The sequence below is a fragment of the Mustela nivalis genome (genome assembly GCF_964662115.1).
Source record: "Mustela nivalis genome assembly, chromosome: 12".
NCBI lineage: Eukaryota > Metazoa > Chordata > Mammalia > Carnivora > Mustelidae > Mustela > Mustela nivalis.
Genome location: NC_139031.1, coordinates 89,601,337 through 89,620,491, shown reverse-complemented (window position 1 = coordinate 89,620,491; position 19,155 = coordinate 89,601,337). Strand labels below are relative to the sequence as shown.

Here is a 19,155-nt window from a genome sequence, read left to right as displayed (position 1 = left end):
CATAGAGTTGAGAGTCTATTTCTGGGCTCTCTATTCTGTTCCATTGATCTATGGGTCTGTTTTTGTGCCAGTACCATGCTGTCTTGATGATGACAGCTTTGTAATAGAGCTTGAAGTCCGGGATTGTGATGCCACCAACATTGGCTTTCTTTTTCAATATCCCTTTAGCTATTCGAGGTCTTTTCTGGTTCCATATAAATTTTAGAATTATTTGTTCCATTTCTTTGAAAAAGATGGATGGTACTTTGATAGGAATTGCATTAAATGTGTAGATTGCTTTAGGTAATATAGACATTTTCACAATATTTATTCTTCCAATCCAGGAGCATGGAACATTTTTCCATTTCTTTGTGTCTTCCTCAATTTCTTTCATGAGTACTTTATAGTTTTCTGAGTATAGATTCTGTGTCTCTTTGGTTAGGTTTATTCCTAGGTATCTTATGGTTTTGGGTGCAATTGTAAATGGGATTGACTCCTTAATTTCCCTTTCTTCTGTCTTGCTGTTGGTGTAGAGAAATGCAGCTGATTTCTGTGCATTGATTTTATATCCTGACACTTTACTGAATTCCTGTATAAGTTCTAGCAGTTTTGGAGTGGAGTCTTTTGGGTTTTCCACATATAGTATCATATCATCTGCGAAGAGTGATAATTTGACTTCTTCTTTGCCGATTTGGATGCCTTTATTTCCTTTTGTTGTCTGATTGCTGAGGCTAGGACCTCTAGTACTATGTTGAATAGCAGTGGTGATAATGGACATCCCTGCCGTGTTCCTGACCTTAGCGGAAAAGCTTTCAGTTTTTCTCCATTGAGAATGATATTTGCGGTGGGTTTTTCATAGATGGCTTTGATGATATTGAGGTATGTGCCCTCTATCCCTACACTTTGAAGAGTTTTGATCAGGAAGGGATGCTGTACTTTGTCAAATGCTTTTTCAGCATCTATTGAGAGTATCATATGGTTCTTGTTCTTTCTTTTATTGATGTGTTGTATCACATTGACTGATTTGCGGATGTTGAACCAACCTTGCAGCCCTGGAATAAATCCCACTTGGTCGTGGTGAATAATCTTTTTAATGTACTGTTGAATCCTATTGGCTAGTATTTTGTTGAGTATTTTCGCATCTGTGTTCATCAAGGATATTGGTCTATAGCTCTCTTTTTTGGTGGGATCCTTGCCTGGTTTTGGGATCAAGGTGATGCTGGCCTCATAAAATGAGTTTGGAAGTTTTCCTTCCATTTCTATTTTTTGGAACAGTTTCAGGAGAATAGGAATTAGTTCTTCTTTAAATGTTTGGTAGAATTCCCCCGGGAAGCCATCTGGCCCTGGGCTTTTGTTTGTTTGGAGATTTTTAATGACTGTTTCAATCTCCTTACTGGTTATGGGTCTGTTCAGGCTTTCTATTTCTTCCTGGTTCAGTTGTGGTAGTTTATATGTTTCTAGGAATGCATCCATTTCTTCCAGATTGTCAAATTTATTGCCGTAGAGTTGCTCATAGTATGTTCTTATAATAGTTTGTATTTCTTTGGTGTTAGTTGTGATCTCTCCTCTTTCATTCATGATTTTATTTATTTGGGTCCTTTCTCTTTTCTTTTTAATAAGTCGGGCCAGGGGTTTATCAATTTTATTAATTCTTTCAAAGAACCAGCTCCTACTTTCGTTGGTTTGTTCTATTGTTTTTTTGGTTTCTATTTCATTGATTTCTGCTCTGATCTTTATGATTTCTCTTCTCCTGCTAGGCTTAGGGTTTCTTTCTTGTTCTTTCTCCAGCTCCTTTAGGTGTAGGGTTAGATTGTGTACCTGAGACCTCTCTTGTTTCTTGAGAAAGGCTTGTACCACTATATATTTTCCTCTCAGGACTGCCTTTGTTGTGTCCCACAAATTTTGAACCGTTGTATTTTTATTATCATTTGTTTCCATGATTTTTTTCAATTCTTCTTTAATTTCCCGGTTGACCCATTCATTCTTTAGAAGGATGCTGTTTAGTCTCCATGTATTTTGGTTCTTTTCAAACTTCCTTTTGTGGTTGAGTTCTAGCTTTAGAGCATTGTGGTCTGAAAATATGCAGGGAATGATCCCAATCTTTGATACCGGTTGAGTCCTGATTTAGGACCGAGGATGTGATCTATTCTGGAGAATGTCCCATGTGCACTAGAGAAGAATGTGTATTCTGTTGCTTTGGGATGAAATGTTCTGAATATATCTGTGATGTCCATCTGGTGCAGTGTGTCGTTTAAGGCCTTTATTTCCTTGCTGATCTTTTGCTTGGATGATCTGTCCATTTCAGTGAGGGGAGTGTTAAAGTCCCCTACTATTATTGTATTATTGTTGATGTGTTTCTTTGATTTTGTTATTAATTGGTTTATATAGTTGGCTGCTCCCACGTTGGGGGCATAGATATTTAAAATTGTTAAATCTTCTTGTTGGACAGACCCTTTGAGTATGATATAGTGTCCTTCCTCATCTCTTATTATAGTCTTTGGCTTAAAATCTAATTGATCTGATATAAGGATTGCCACTCCTGCTTTCTTCTGATGTCCATTAGAATGGTAAATTCTTTTCCACCCCCTCACTTTAAGTCTGGAGGTGTCTTCGGGCTTAAAATGTGTTTCTTGGAGGCAACATATAGATGGGTTTTGTTTTTTTATCCATTCTGATACCCTGTGTCTTTTGACAGGGGCATTTAGCCCATTAACATTCAGGGTAACTATTGAGAGATATGAATTTAGGGCCATTGTATTGCCTGTAAGGTGGCTGTTACTGTATATGGTCTCTGTTCCTTTCTTATCTACCACTTGTAGGATCTCTCTTTGCTTAGAGGACCCCTTTCAATATTTCCTGTAGAGCTGGTTTGGTGTTTGCAAATTCTTTCAGTTGTTGTTTGTCCTGGAACCTTTTAATCTCTTCTTCTATTTTCAATGATAGCCTAGCTGGATATAGTATTCTGGGCTGCATGTTTTTCTCATTTAGTGCTCTGAAAATATCATGCCAGCTCTTTCTGGCCTGCCAGGTCTCTGTGGATAAGTCAGCTGCCAATCTAATATTTTTACCATTGTATGTTACAGACTTCTTTTCCTGGGCTGCTTTCAGGATTTTCTCTTTGTCACTGAGACTTGTAAATTTTACTATTAGGTGATGGGGTGTGGGCCTATTCTTATTGATTTTGAGGGGCGTTCTCTGAACCTCCTGAATTTTGATGCTCGTTCCCTTTGCCATATTGGGGAAATTCTCCCCAATAATTCTCTCTAGTATACTTTCTGCTCCCCTCTCTCTTTCTTCTTCTTCTGGAATCCCAATTATTCTAATGTTGTTTCATCTTATGGTGTCACTTATCTCTCGAATTCTCCCCTCGTGGTCCAGTAGCTGTTTGTCCCTCTTTTGCTCAGCTTCTTTATTCTCTGTCATTTGGTCTTCTATATCACTAATTCTTTCTTCTGCCTCATTTATCCTAGCAGTGAGAGCCTCCATTTTTGATTGCACCTCATTAATAGCTTTTTTGATTTCAACTTGGTTAGATTTTAGTTCTTTTATTTCCCCAGAAAGGGCTTTTATATCTCTCGAGAGGGTTTCTCTAATATCTTCCATGCCTTTTTCGAGCCCGGCTAGAACCTTGAGAATTGTCATTCTGAACTCTAGATCTGACATATTACCAATGTCTGTATTGATTAGGTCCCTAGCCTTCGGTACTGCCTCTTGTTCTTTTTTTTGTGTTGAATTTTTCCATCTTGTCATTTTGTCCAGATAAGAGTATATGAAGGGGCAAGTAAAATACTAAAAGGGTGGCAACAACCCCAGGAAAATATGCTTTAACCAAATTAGAAGAGATCCAAAATCGTGAGGGGGGATAAAGGGGCTAAAAAGGGGTTCAAAAAGGAAGAAATAAAAAAAAAGAAAAAAGAGAAAAAAAAAAGAAAAGAAAAGAAAAGAAAGAATTAAAAAAAAAAGAAAACACCTAAGAAAAATATAAAAAAGAAAAAATATATATATTAGATAAACTAGTAAAAAATCGTTAAAAAAGAAAAAGGTAACAGTTAAAAAAAAAAATTTACCCGAAGGCAAAAAAAAAAAAAAAAAAAAAAGAAAAAGAAAAAAATTAAATTAACGCAAGACTAAAAAAAAATCACAGGGAAAAAGCCATGAGTTCCGTGCTTTGCTTTCTCCTCCTCTAGAATTCTGCTGCTCTCCTTGGTATTGAAACCGCACTCTTTGGTAGGTGAACTTGGTCTGGGCTGGATTTCTTGTTGATCTTCTGGGGGAGGGGCCTGTTGTAGTGATTCTCAAGTGTCTTTGCCCCAGGCGGAATTGCACCGCTTTTACCCGGGCCCGGGGTGAGTAATCCGCTTGGGTTTGCTTTCAGGAGCTTTTGTTCCCTGAGCGCTTTCCGTAGAGTTCCACAGGACGGGAATACAAATGGCGGCCTCCTGGTCTCTGGCCCAGAGGAGCCGAGAGCCCAGGGCCGCACTCCTCAGTGCGCGCCCAGAGAACCGTGCTCAGTTACTCCCCTCTGCCTGACCTCTGGCCGCGCTCCGAGCTCACCGAGCCTGCGACCGGTTCAAGGTCACCCCGAGCTGCGAGCTTACTGTCGGCTCTGTCTCTGTAGCCGGCTTTCCCGTTCCAATACCCGCAAGCTCTGCGACACTCAGACACCCCCGATCCTTCTGTGACCCTGCGGGACCTGAGGCCACGCTGACCCCGTGTGGGCTTTGCCCCGGGTAGCCTCTGGAGCGATGTCCCTCAGCGGAACAGACTTAAAAGTCCTGATTTTGTGTGCGGTTGCTCCGCCGCTTGCCGGGAGCCGGCCCCTCCCCCCCGGGGTCTATCTTCCCGTCGCTTTGGATTCACTTCTCCGCCGGTCCTACCTTTCAGAAAGTGGTTGTTTTTCTGTTTCCAGAATTGCTGTTCTTCTTCTCTTCGGTCTGCTGATGGATTTGCAGGTGTTTGCAATCTTTAGATAAGCTATCTAGCTGATCTCTGGCTAGCTGAAGTAGTCTCGGCCTGCTACTTCTCCGCCATCTTGACTCCTCCCTCATATATCATATCTTTTATATTAAATGTTATGGGCCATGTTGAGGATACCTTTATTGGTACATAGCCAATGTCTCAATGTATTTTTTAAATAACTTCGTAGTATTTGGTCTTGCTTTAAAATACTTCTGAAACCCTAGACTCTAGGTACAGTCTCAAGGATTTTCCTGTAAATAGTTTTAAGGCAGTTTCATTTATTTATTTACTTTAAAATTGAAAAAAAAATTAAGTCTTCGACTGTATGGTCTTTACTCTGTGCAGATCATAGTTATCTTGGGTCTCGAGGGTTCCCAATTGTGCTTGAGCTGTTTAGTGACCAGACCCAACCTCCACGCACAGGCTTGAATCTTACCTCTCACCATGTACTGGCTGTACCTGTGGTCTCAGATCTTTCTGTGGGTCAGTCACTGGGCTCCGCTGCTGTGTTTACTCCATATCAATGCCGTATTGACTTGATTACAGTGCTTTTATGGTATATATTTTGGAGAGGAAGGGCAATGTTTGGGCACATATTCCTCTGGAATTTATGAAAATTTATCTAAAATTTTTTAAAAGAATTTATTTACTTGAGAGAGAGAGCACATGCAGTGAGAGACAGAGGGAGAGGGAGAATCAGACCCCCTGCTGATTCCTCGATTCCAGGACCCCAAGATCATGACTTGAGGTGAAGGCAGAGGCTTAATTAACCAAGCCCCCCAGGTGCCCCACTTAATTGGAGTTCTTTTAAGAACTTAAATTTTTTCCTCCCAAACACTATGATTAAAGGTAAGTTTGCTCCTGGAACAGCAGAGATAATCTAAAGCTCAAAGGTGTGTTTTTTAGTAAAATAGAATGAAGTAAAGGCAGCAGGCAGCTGGCGGGTCAGAGGTCAGGCTGGGGGGAGCGTGCTGGTTGACACGGCCCATGGGAGCCTCTAAGAAGTGGGCAGCCCGCTCAGGCCAGCCACACCCCTGCCTCAGACAGCGGAAGCCCAGGGCCTGCCTGAGCCAGATGTTTGTGTCCCCTGAGTGACAGGTATGTAAGCGTTCACAGAACCAAGGGGAGTGCAGGAAGTTTCCCAGAGCCGCTGTCCGTGGTGCTGGGCTTCATGCTGCAAGTAAACAGCCAGTGCCTCGAGGTATAAGAGGTTGGGGTACCAGGTGGTGGGTATTATAGAGGGCACGGATTGCATGGAGCACTGGGTGTGGTGAAAAAATAATGAATACTGTTATGCTGAAAATAAATAAATTTAATTAATAATTAAGAACAAAACAAACAACAAAACAAAACAACAACAAAACAACAACAAAAAAAGAAATCTGTCACCTCTGTTGTGTCCTGCGCCCAGCACAAGGCCTGGGAAAGACATGCCTCAGGATTCCTTTGCCAATGCCCAGAAATGGAGGAGACAGAACTGCCCTAAAAGCCTCAGAAGGAGGTTTTCCCAGCCAGGGCAGTGTCATGGTTTGAAGGACCTGTCAGGTAAATCTGGATTGCAGCTGGATGGGGAAGCCTAGTTCTTAGGTCCTTGCTTGCAGGAAGGTTGATAGGAAACTAACTGCACCTCTTGGAAAGCTTGTTGTTCATGAAAGCATCTGCCCCTTCTGCCCCTTCCTAAATCCTTTTCCACTGTATTCACAGGGAAATGTGTCCTTCTCGTGCTCACACCCACAAATTGTGCCTGTGACTTTTCTGAGCTCCAGGAGTTACTTGGCTCTGCCAGGCACCATCGGAGAGGACAAGGTGTCGGTCACTTTCCAATTCCGAACGTGGAACAGGGCAGGGCTGCTGTTGACCACTCAATTCCAACATGGGCCAGTGGCTCTAGTCCTCGTTCTTAATGATGGAAAACTCAGACTGAGTCTATCCCAGCCTGGACATCCGGCGAGGGACGTCACAGCAGGTAATAGATGTTTGCTGTGACCATACGGTCCTCCGGTCATCTCTGTATTAAACGAGCAACTGAATCAGTAAGATACTCATAATCCTTCTAGAGGAAACTAGAGTTCTTTTACCTTTGAACTAGGTATCTCCAGGCTATTGGTGTGTGAGTCAGTTTGACCCGAAGTTAACTGCAGATCACACATACCTCTCAAAAAGTTTAAAACATAGGGCGCCTGGGTGGCTCAGTGGGTTAAAGCCTCTGCCTTTGGCTCAGGTCATGATCTCAGGGTCCTGGAATTGAGCCCCACATCGGGATCTCTGCTCAGCTCGGAGCCTGCTTCCCTTCCTCTCTCTCTACCTGCTTCTCTGCCTACTTGTGATGTCTCTCTGTCAAATAAAAAAATAAAATATTTTTAAAAAGTTTTTAAAAATAACCTAGTTATCAACTGATGGTGGGGAGTTGGCAGTCTGCTTGAAACACTGGAGAACAGTAGCCTAAGTCGGAGTCCTGACAAAAGAGGTTCCTTATCCCATCTTTTGAGCCTATATGCACACCAATCATAATACTTGAAGTTATGATTTTTCCCAGATTTTCTGTTCCTTTGGGAATCCCTGTTTTGGATAAGGCTTCTTATAACTATGGGTGAATGTTCTGCTTGGCTTCCAAGAAGGACCCACTTCAGGGTTATGTTATCTTTGGAGTCTGGGGGCTGTTTTGCGTTAGAGTGCTGGTGAAAATGTAAAGCCAGATAGGTGTCATTCCACGAGTGTTGACTACAGAAGAAGAGCCTTGCCTGACCTAGGTTACCAGGTTGGGATTGAAAGCCGGGAATGAAACATAGCTCTTTGTTTCTCTTTATAAATAAAAGACAAAATCTGACCACCGGTGTAGGGAGTTCCCTTGTGGACCTGAGATGAGCACAACCGGGAGTGTCAAGTCAGATTTTGGAAATCGCTTCAATCTTGGTTTGTGTAGATTTACAAGCTGCATGCCTTATTAATGAAGAGATGGTGTTTTGCTGTTGCTTCACGTGAGTACACACCGTTCTCCCTTCCAACACACTGGGATTAATTATTTAACTTTTTTTGAAGGCAGACACTGAAATATTATAGAAACGTTTTAATGACTTGATTTTTTAAGCTTTCACTGGACAACGTATTAACTTTTGGAAGCAAACCAGAGGTGCATTTTCTTTTTTCTTTTCTTTTCTTTCTTTCTTTCTTTCTTTTTTTTTTTTAAGATTTTATTTATTTATTTGACAGAGATCACAAGTAAGCAGAGAAGCAGACAGAGTGGGGGAGGAAGCAGGCTCCCCGCCAAGCAGAGAGCCCGACTCGGGGCTTGATCCCAGAACCCTGGGGCCATGACCTAAGCCGAAGGCAGAGGCTTTAACCCACTGAGCCAACCAGGTGCCCCTGGAGGTGCATTTTTCTTGCTGCTTTTTTTAGAAGTATTTGAGGGGTGATTTTTTTTTTTTTCTAAACCTTTGAAATACAGGCCTGCCTCCGAGATACTCAGGTCTGGTTCCAGACCACCCCAAACAACAAATATTGCAATGAAGTGAACAAAATTGATTTTTTTTTTTTTGGCTTCCCCATGCATATAAAAGTTATGTCTTCAGTATACCATGGTCTGTTAAATGTGGAGGAACTTTATGTCTGGAAAAACAATATACACGCCTTAATTAAAAAAAATACTTTATTGCTAAGAAATGGTGTCATGTGAGCCTTCAGTGAGTTGTAATCACGGATCACAGATCAGCATCACAAATGTCACAGTGATGAAAAAGTCTGAAGGATCGTGACACAGAGGCACAGAATGAGCAGATGCTGTTGGAAAAATGTCCCTGAGAGATGCGCTTCGGGCAGGGGGCCATGAGCCTTCAGCTGGAGAAAGGCGCGGTGTCTGCGAGGCACAGAAAGTGAAGAAGAGGAGACAGATGGCGACTGGTTTTCACTCCAAACCTTGGATGAAGTGTGAAAGCACCTACCAAACCAAGAACTAAAGTTTAAAAGCTGAGTGAGGCGTAATCATGCCGGATGCCAGGAAAGGACACCCGGTCACAGTTCATCCTGCTTCCAGCTTTTGGGTCCTATTTCTGAATAGTTACCTCAGTGTGTTTGTGAAGGTATCTAGAAAGGTCCAGAGTGTACAATGTAGTGTCCATGTGCTTGTGGAGCTGGGCCAGCAGAGCGTGCTGGGAATAGGTCAGTGGTGGTGGTGGGGGGCAGCGTGCCGTCCCTTTCTGTAGGAAAAGACACAGTCCACCCTTTCCCGGAGGGACTCAACTGCTCAGGGCAGTGTTCTCTGCAATCAGGACAGATTTGAGACAAGCTGGTGGGAGGGCTGCCTGAGAGGACTCGCCTCCCAGGCCCATTACCAGAACCACTTCTCTGCTGGAGGGCTGATGGGCTCGAAAAGTGCCACCTGTGTTCTCCCCAAGCCTCCGGTCCTCATCGTTGGAGTGACACTATTGTGACCGATGGTAGAAGCAATGATGTTGAGCTTACAGACCACGAGCCCAGTGCCTGCTAGTCAGCAGTCACTCCAAAACCTTTAGTTCTCATTATTCCAAAACTAGTCCCAAGACCACCACCCCGTCCACTCCCTGCCAAGACTGAAGCCTTTGTGGAGCTGGGGGTGGGTGGGAGAATAAGCATCATGTTCCCAGTAGCACAAATCAAAACACCCCCTCCCCTCCCTTCTCCATCCATCCTTTGACTGTAAGTGCTGCCTGGGGAGGAAGTGGGGAGGGTAGAAGACACACAAAAGAAACACAAAGGGTGAGAATTATAATGGGTAGAAACAGAATGATCATAAGAGCAGGCATTTCACTTTTAAATGAGAATGTTGAATTTTATTAAAAAGAGTCTTTTATTATAGAGGTAAATGGCATCTATTACCCATTCAAGGAGATATTCTGGAGTGTTTTCTACAAGTTCTCCCAGGAAATAACTCTAAGTCCTAGACAAGTGGGTGGAGCGGGGGAGGGGACAGGAGTGAATTTTAACATCAGATTTTATTTTATTTTTTTAAAGATTTAATTTATTTATTTGACAGACAGAGATCACAAATAGGCAGAGAGGGAGGCAGAGAGAGAGGAGGAAGCAGGCTCCTGCTGAGCAGAGAGCCTGACATGGGGCTTGATCCCAGGACCCCAGGATCATGACCTGAGCTGAAGGCAGAGGCTTAACCCACTGAGGCACCCAGGTGCCCCATTAACATCAGATTTTAGGTGGATGTGGTTCCGTCCTGACAGATAATGTTAGACAAACTTCAAAATAAATACCGAATGACAAGAGTGGAAGAGACACTCCCAGGTTCTTGTTTGTGGAATCCTTCAGCTCCAGGGTTGGAGGATTTCCCTTAGGACTAGTGTCATAATGTAGGTCTTGAGTATCTAACCGCCATCCTCTGGATTCTGTTGTCGGTTTTCTCATCATTGCTCATGAACCTAACCTATGTGGGGTCTTTGCAACAGTTTTGCATTTACAAATGTGACACAGAAAGTGAAAGATCGGTGTACATGGCAAAGAGCTAAAGTCTCTGAAAGGGAGTGCTGGGAAGTACCATCACTCCTATTTCACAGTCTGAGAGGAGCAGAGGCATTGCGATTTTTACAGTAGGGTCTATGACCTTCTGGGTCAGGCCAGAAACATATTTCCCATGCACATGGGTCTTGAATCCATGTCAATGTCACTGATGAGAAATGAAGCCAAGACCAAAAAAGCTGTATTTTCATTTTTAATTGCAGTATCATTGACATATTAAAGAGCATTGGAGGGACATGGATTTATGGGGTTGATTGGGTTCCTTGGGCCAAACTCTGATACTAAATTAAATATGCCTGGTTAACTTTCCACCAGAAACATGGCCATATTTTCTTTGGGGCTGATACCCCATGAGCTAGAAAATAACTTCTGACCCTTGCAGGTTGACTTCCAAACTTAGAGGGCTCTAAGGAGTTGGCGCCTTTCTCATTTGCAAGAGGTATAGGCTAATCTATCAGGACGATTCCCCAAGATGATCAAATTAGAGTCAGGCAGGGTCATGCGCAAGCTTGGGCATGACATCAAAGAAATCAAAAGAGTCTCACTTTGTTGTTTTTCAATGAGCTGAAGTGTTTGTTTATGACCTGTTTGCCTATTAGGCAAGACAATTTCTGAAGATTCCAATTATTTACTGTGCTCCTTCAGAACAGCAGGTGTCTCTGGGGCCACGACAGTGGCCATGACCTCCCCGTGGAGGGGAGGAGTCCCTTGCCTTTGAATGAATGACTCGCTTTGGCCAATGGAATATGGGCATGAAGGCAAACACAATTCCCTCATCCAAAGTTAATGTTAACATTTAAAAATATTTCCTACCGGTTTTTGTCCAATTTTAGATAGTGATTGAGTATGCAGACACACATACTTTAATGTGATGCTTTCTAAACTTTACATTTTGTTCTATGAATTTTTATATTTTAGTAATACTTAAGTTGCTGATACATTTTTTCTAAAGAGTTATATTGGTATATATGATATATTTTTCTAAATAGTCTACCAAGATTATATATAGTAATAATACATGAAAGTAGGGACAAGATTTTATATTTATAACAACAATTTTGGAAATTTTTATGCTTCTCAACATCCTAAAATATTAACAAACTAGAAGAGGGGAAAGTACGCCCTGTGCCAGGGGATTAGGATATTTGATCATGTTAAGGTTGTTCAGGATCCTTTTATGTTAGTCTGTTAAAGGCCTAGCACTGGGAGAAACTAGGATTGTACTGTCCAAGGCAGAATGTTTGGCCTGTCCACTCTTGATTTTTCCTTCCCCCTTCAATTCAGCTTTCTTTATTTTCTCTTTTTTTTTCCTCCCTGTACTTTTCTGATTTAACCGAGTGATGAGAAAGTGAAACACAGTCATTGCCATGTGCACATATGTCTTAATACTCTTAACTGACCACAGTAGTTTTTGCTAGAATCTAATTTGTGTTAGAACATGACTGGTCAATCTATGACTGTGGGAGGTCAGATGCAAGGACCCTCTGGAACCACACATTTACTCAATGAGCCTCATTCCACAGGTAACCCCTTCCTCCTAGATAAACATGACCAGGATACCACGTGATCTCATTGCCTGTTAAGAAACCCCCAAGCTCACATCTGTCCCAAGCCTCTCCCTTTCTCTCTGAGAGGCCCAGCTATCCTCTGTGGTGGGTCTCTATTTCCCAGCCAGCTAAATAACCTGGGGGGTTTCAGGTGAGTTCATGATGAAGTTTGGTAGGGTGTCTAAGATCATGATTGTATTATTTTCAAGCATGGCTCTATGTAGTTGCATCTATAGGGTTTTTAGGAATTTCTTACCCAGTTTTGTTTACTTCCAGGTGCTGGATTAAGTGATGGACAGTGGCATTCAGTGTCCCTCTCGTTGAAAGGAAATCACCTGAATGTGATTGTGGATGGTGAGGCAGCCTCTGTGGCTCACTCCCTGCATGGGCAGATTGATTCAGGGGAGACCTATTATTTGGGTGGTAAGTGAAAGGAACTGGTGGTGCTGGCAATCAAACCATCCTTGTCTTTCTAGCTCCTGCTTTCTGAGACAACCAGTAATTTTAAATGAAGGTTAATACTGAAGAGTGAGGTTTCTCTTTCAGTTTAGTCAATGAGAATGTTGAGCAAAGACAGTACATTTTTCTTAAGGACTTATTTACTTGTTTGAGAAAGAGAGAGCATGAGTGGGAGTGACAGAAGGAGAGGGAGAGAGGATCCCAAGCATATTCCCCATTGAGTGCAGAGCCAGACATGGGCTCGATCTCATGACCCTGAGATCATGACCTGAACCGAAACCAAGAATAGGGTGCTTAACCTACTGTGCCACCCAGGCACCCCTGACAAAGGCAGTAAGTTATGGCCTAAAACGCAAGTCTGTGGGGGGCCTTGTTTCGATGTGCATTTGCTAAGATTGATTTTGAATTTAGCACTTGTTTTCACTGCAGTCACCTGGAAAGCTTCCAGAATGCTAGGGCCTGTCTCTGTCCCTAGAGATCTGCTTTCTCTGGCTCTGATGCCTGGGAAGTGGGTTCTCCAGGTGACTCTGTGCAGGCCACTCTGAGGGTCCTTGCTCTCTGTCTCTAACCTTTTGTGCTTCACTGTATTTTTGGGAGGCCAAATAACCCTTAGAACATTTCTTTCAGGTGTTTTTATGCAACAGTTTCCTTGTTGCATGTGGGTGGTCTTCTTTTTGTCAGCCGCTCTCCTCCCTGGGTGGCCCGGGTCCTCTGGTGTGGCCCGGGAGCCACCCATGGCAGCACCACTTTCAAGCCTGTCACAGGTGCAGACATAACTCCCCTGACTTCCTGAGCCAGAATCTGCATTTCCCCAAGATCCCCAGCTGCTCTGTTGCCCTAAATGTTCAGGAAGCATTTTGTTGCCCACTGTGTACGCACAAAGACGCCGTTACCTACACCAGAGCAAGAGAGGAACTTAATGGCTACTGACACTCACTCACTACCTCGTGGTGAACTTTACCAAGACAGCACCAGGCCATCACCCCGACTGTGGGAGATGGTGGGTTTGCCTGTTTAGTAGAACTTCAACTGAGTCTGTGCAGGATCCATGCAGCCAGGGAGGGGGGCTCCTGAAGGTAACAAATGTCCGTTCTGAGGCATCCGTGTGAAGAGTCTTAGCCACAAGAAGCTTAGGCCTGTCAGTTGTGAGATGTCCTTCTAATCGTGGCTGGAAGCCGTCCTTGCTCTTACTCCCATTTCGCATTTTATGGTTGTTTCTTTCCAAAATAAGTTTGAGGTCATGGTGGAGATAACTTGATAGCCCAACAAGAAAATATAAAATCCTCCCAAAGAGTTGACAGTAAGCCCACACAGGACTTTTAATCTTCCAAGCCCCCTGAAGCAAGCATCACTGTGAGCATGGAGTGGCGCCAGGAGCATTAGAACATTGGATTGCTTGCTCTACCCCTGCCAAATAGGGTAGACCCAGACAGTTTCTTAAACCTTTATGCTTGTGACGGATTTTAGAGCTCTGCAGAGGAGCTGATCCCTTCAGAACTAAATTAAGAATTTACCCAGGAGCTGTAACTTAAAACATAAGAGATTTTGAAGCACTAAAAGGGACAGGAAGAAAAATCCTTGTTGTAATGTTTAATGATGCAAAATGGAATGCTTGTTATTTTGTATTAAAAAAAAAAAGACACCTTTCTAAAAACACAGAGTTTTCTCTCATATTTGAGCTTCAGGCATGTTCCAAATGTGCAACGCACAGCTGCATAAGAACAGGTACTTTCCATAAATACTTACACATGATGTGATATGAAGTCACTATGTAATTCTTGTATGCGTTTTAAAATACTACTCATGTTTCTTGAAAGAGCATTTGTGGGCTAACCCCCTAATGTACACAATTAAACACTACAGTGCTTTTAATGTCTCCCTCTCTCCTCTAAATTCTCACTCCCCCAGTTAAATATTACCCTGCCCCCCCTTTTACTAATCTTTGTATCACCTTTTTATGTTTTAATCAACGTGTAGCACCATGTCAGTTTCAGATGTGAGCATATGACTCAGTGTTTGTATACATTAGAAAATAATCCCACAATAACTAGTTAATATCCACAACCATACATAGTTATAATTTTTTCTTGTTATGAAAATTTTAAGGTCTACGTTCTTAGCAACTTTTAAATAGACAATAAGGTATTATTAGCTGTAATGACCATGCTGTACATTGCATTGCTATGACTTATTTATTTTACAAATGAAAGTTTGTAATTTCTAATGTATTGCTTTTCTTTAGAAGCTATATCCATGTAGGTGACTTCACACAGTAGTGTTTTGTGTTCTGTGTTCCCTTGCTTTTCAGTTTATGCATAGGGCACTACTGTGTGCCTTCTTCTGGGTTCTTTTTATTGTTATTGCTGTCACTGTTGTTCTAGATTAGTTTTGGAGATCCAGCCCTGTAAGTATTTATAGATAAAGTTAATTAATTTTTACTGCCCTTTGGTTTTGATGTGTACGACATCATGTTTCACTTATTAAATCTGCCGTCCTGTTTTACTGTTGAGCAACAACTTGATGGTGCCTATTTTTTTGCTATTATAAAAAATGTGATAAATATCCTACAGCTACCAAGAATCATCTTGCCAGTGATTTTTAAATTTTCCTTATGTGCAAACTATCAAGCTTTCCTAATATGCATAATCAATTCAATGAAACAACATTTAGTTGTTTCCAGCCTTTGGTCTATGAAAGGACCCTAGAGATTTGGAGGCAATGTGTTGAAAAAAAAGCATAATAGGCTTTTTAAACATGTTTTCATAAAATTGTGTTGATGTGTAGAAAAACTGTCTCATTAGTATAGTTTCCAATAACAAATTGTATCTCTAAGATGAGCAGAATTACAAAGTTTAAACATCCCATGAGAGAGTATAATGACTTTTCGTCATTACCAGTTTGCTATTTTTTGGTTGTAATTAAAATTTGGCACTGAGTGGCAAGAATAGTGTAAGATCTTGTAATCACAGCATATTATCTGTAACTAATGTGTAAATTCAAATTTTCTTCTTAATGGACATCCATTGGGACCAGAATATGCATTGTGTTAACAGGGAAATCCACTTTATCCAGTCCATGCTCCGTAGCAGTATGCGGTATTCATGGCAGCCAGTGCCCCATGTTCCGAGACCCTCCTTAGCCCGCTCTCCTGATGGAGGTTCAGTGGCAAGTCCCTGCTCACCATGTGGTCAGTAACTCTTTTTTGCTGTGCTTTCCCATAAGGGCAGATTAGGACATCTTCCTATTACAGTTAGGGTAGCCATATGATTTATTGTCCAAACCAGGATGCTTTAGTAAATGGCGGGGATGATCTCAATAATTATGGCATGGCAAGACAGCAGGCATAAAGCAGGGCTCTTTGGCTTTCTTTTCATGACAAAGTTCCTCTCAAAGATTCATAGTCTTTTTACATGTAATGCAGGTTCCCCCTTTTCCTTTTCTATTTCTCCTCAGTGTGAGCTTTGTTTGTAAATTATTCTTCTGACAACAGTTTTGCTCTACTGTACAGTACACTGAGTTCGGTGCCTGCTGGGGAGGGTAGTGGGAAGCTGCTGCTCTCTGGATTACTTTTGTGGAATCGTCGTGCTGTCCACCAGCACACATGCCCTGCAGAGCTGGGAAACATCAAATTATGCTCCGAATCTCTTGAGAGTCCTTGTGTGTGTGAGGCCTTAGTAGACCAGGGAACAATGACGGCTGTAATGAGGTCTCACCTCATGACCCATTCTTATTCTTATGGGTCTTGACATCCAGTGACAATTTCTCTGTCATCCTCAGAGGTACTTAAATTTCTGACTCCTTCCATGGTGATGGATATGTTCCATTGACTTAGCAATAACTATCCCCTGTCCACTTTCACTGTCCATCCCGAATCATGTCATGGAGGAATGACCCTCTGCCATCTTACCATTGGGACTTCAGGCAATCTGTGTGGGTGAACAGACAGCTAGTGGTCTGGGCTTGTCTTGGGCCATGGCACCCCTTGCTTCTTGACCTCTCTCTCATAACTGGACCAAGGAAGGACTTTGTGGTTTGACCTTTCCTTCTTAATATTCCACTTTGAGAAAATTTTCTTTCTGACCGCTGGATTCAGTTGAGTCTTTATAGGAACACTTAGGTACTGCACTGTATTGTTTTTTCATTTTCTTTTTTTTTGAGAGAGAGAGAGTGTGTGTGTATGTGAGTGGGGATGGATGGGGAGGGACAGGGGGTGAGAGAGAATCTTGCCCAGTGCAGAGACCAACACGTGGCTCAATCCCACAACTCAGATCATGACCTGAGAGGAAATCAAGAGTTGGACACCCAGCTGACTGAGAAACTAGGCACCCCAGATACTGCATTGTATTTTAGATGCGTCTGAAGTTTGTGATCTGGAGAAAGGGGGAAAGTTTATTGGCTGAACTTTTCTGATCCTGTATCCTAATGTTCTCAGTCCCTAAGCACTGTCAGTAGAAGTCGCCTATAAAGACACAAAGATACACCAGGTGTCTTCCAAATATATCCAACCTTCCAGAAATTCTTTTACAAACAGAAATGTGCATATTTTCACATAAAACAAGGAAAAAGGAAAGGGAAACTGGACAGTTTATCCGTTCTTTGTGATGTAACACCACATTCGAAGAGTCAGTGTCTCCATGAGGCTAATTTATGGGGCTTCATTGTGCCCAACAGTGAGTTTCACCAGACGAAGGCCTTGGCTGGTTTTGGGGTATATTTGTCAGGAATGCAAAGCCTCAGTCACTGAAAGAAGAGGAAAGATGACCATGTGCATCTTGTGGAAATTCTTAGGCGCAAGCTTATGGCCATTGGGCAGGAACGAGAGGAGGCTCTGTCTTCAGTCCCTGCCCTTTGAAGGTGCACCAGTGACCATCATGACAAAAGTTCAGAGAGATGAGAATGAAAAACATATAGGTATAATGAGTAAAACCTTTATGAAATTACTGATTCCAGGGGCACCTGGGCAGCGTAGTTCAATGTCTGATGCCTGATGTCAGCTCAGGGCATGATCTCAAGATTGTGAGGTCTGGCCCCACATTGGGCTCCCGGCTTGAGTCTCCCACCCTCTGTCCCTCCTCCCCTCATGCTGTCACTGTCTCTCTCTCTTTTTCTCACATAAAAGAATCTTTCTAAAAAAAATAAATTACTGATTCCATTTCATTTAAAATGTAAGAGACTTCTAAAGTAACCTCAAATCCCACCTGTAAATATTACCAAAAACTTCCTTAATATTTAAATGCTTGGAAGATGATTTTTTAATTATTTTTTAGAAAGATTTAATAGTTATGACTCTGTATTTAACAAATTAAAAGAAAACATTCTTCTGGAAATGATGTCAATGAGACATAATTTTATAAGGCACAGAATGAATTAAATAGGTGAGTTTCTCAGGAAGCGTAAAATTTATTTCACAATTTCTTGGAATTAAAAGAATATTAAATTATTAAAAAATGTGCTTCTATTGTGTTTGCATCTGAAAATAAAACACTCAGTCAAGTGAATGCGTTTAGATTTTATCCCACGTGGCTACAGTTAGGTTCCCCAGGAAGCTGGCTCTCTTCTTGGGAGACTTGTGTGTACGGTGGTTATTGAGGTTAGTTCTCAGGAATGACCCCTGCCTGGGGGGGAGATAGCAGCTGGGATGAGCAGAGACAAGGCGAGCCGTGATGCCATTGCATAGAAACCTCAAGAGAGCTCTGAAGAAGCATTGCCCCTCAGGGACGTCCCAGTTGAGGCTGTGGGTCACTGACCCATCCATTGCATCCATGGGCACTGGCCGTCCCTGGGGAGGGTACCACCCATGAGACTCAGCTCCCTGTAGCCAGGGCAGTTCCTGGGGAGAACCTCAGCCTCATCCCCCAAAATGAGGGGTGTGTGTGAAATGGAAATGAAGCTGTGTCTTTAGATTTCTCCACAGAATGGCCTTTCACCAGAGCATTTGCAGTGAGTATGTTTCTCTTTTCCTGTCCCCTGGGAATCTGGCGGCGCTCACATCAAAGGACCTGTGATTGCTTTGTGGTCAGCTCGCAGAGGGTGGGAGAGCATTTGCCAGCCTGCTGACCCCACGAGGGGAAGGAGGCAGCTCTGAACCCCAATCGGCTTTGACTTTGATTTCAAAGATGTGTCCTTGCTCATCATGGGTATAAGAGCCTTGTCTTCGTGGGAAACCAGGGGGATACAATAAAACACCGCCTAGGCATTGTGGTTTGTAATGGTAGAAGATAACCTGATTCAAATTTTTAAGGGTGTTTTGGAGCAAAAACTGATCCAAATCACACAACACCGAAGTAGAAGTGGTCAGGAGTGCTCCGTGGGCAGGAGTGGGGGAAGGGCTCCCGGAAAGGACGGCGGCAGCAGGGAGAGGAACTACTGATTGGCTCCGGCTGAAATCGGGGGTGGCTGTCTGGGGCCGCTGTCCATAGGTTCCGGTTTCAGAGCCTTGACGAGCCACATGAAGCCACACAGAAATCAAACTCATTTATAGCCTCAGACTCTGGTTTGCTGTCTTGGGCCACTAAAGCTTTTGGTGAGTCACCGCGGTCTGATGGCCTCTTTCCTTCATTAATTAATTTATTTATTTTTATTTTTTTTTAAAGATTTTATTTATTTATCAGAGAGAGAGTGGGAGAGAGCAAGCACAGGCAGACAGAATGGCAGGCAGAGGCAGAGGGAGAAGCAGGCTCCCCGCTGAGCAAGGAGCCCGATGTGGGACTCG

General features: G+C 42.7%; 1 protein-coding gene across 7 annotated transcripts in view; it reads left to right on the top strand.

Moving 5' to 3' along the window:
- Nucleotides 1–19,155, top strand: part of LOC309844800 (contactin-associated protein-like 3) — a 173,906-nt gene that overhangs the window by 88,616 nt on the left and 66,135 nt on the right. For all 7 annotated transcript variants that reach the window (XM_082692044.1, XM_082692040.1, XM_082692043.1 and 4 more), the window contains 2 exons: nt 6,643–6,904; nt 12,261–12,407. In XM_082692044.1, the coding sequence (XP_082548170.1) occupies nt 6,643–6,904; nt 12,261–12,407 (409 nt within the window). The remainder of the gene's footprint in view (nt 1–6,642; nt 6,905–12,260; nt 12,408–19,155) is intronic.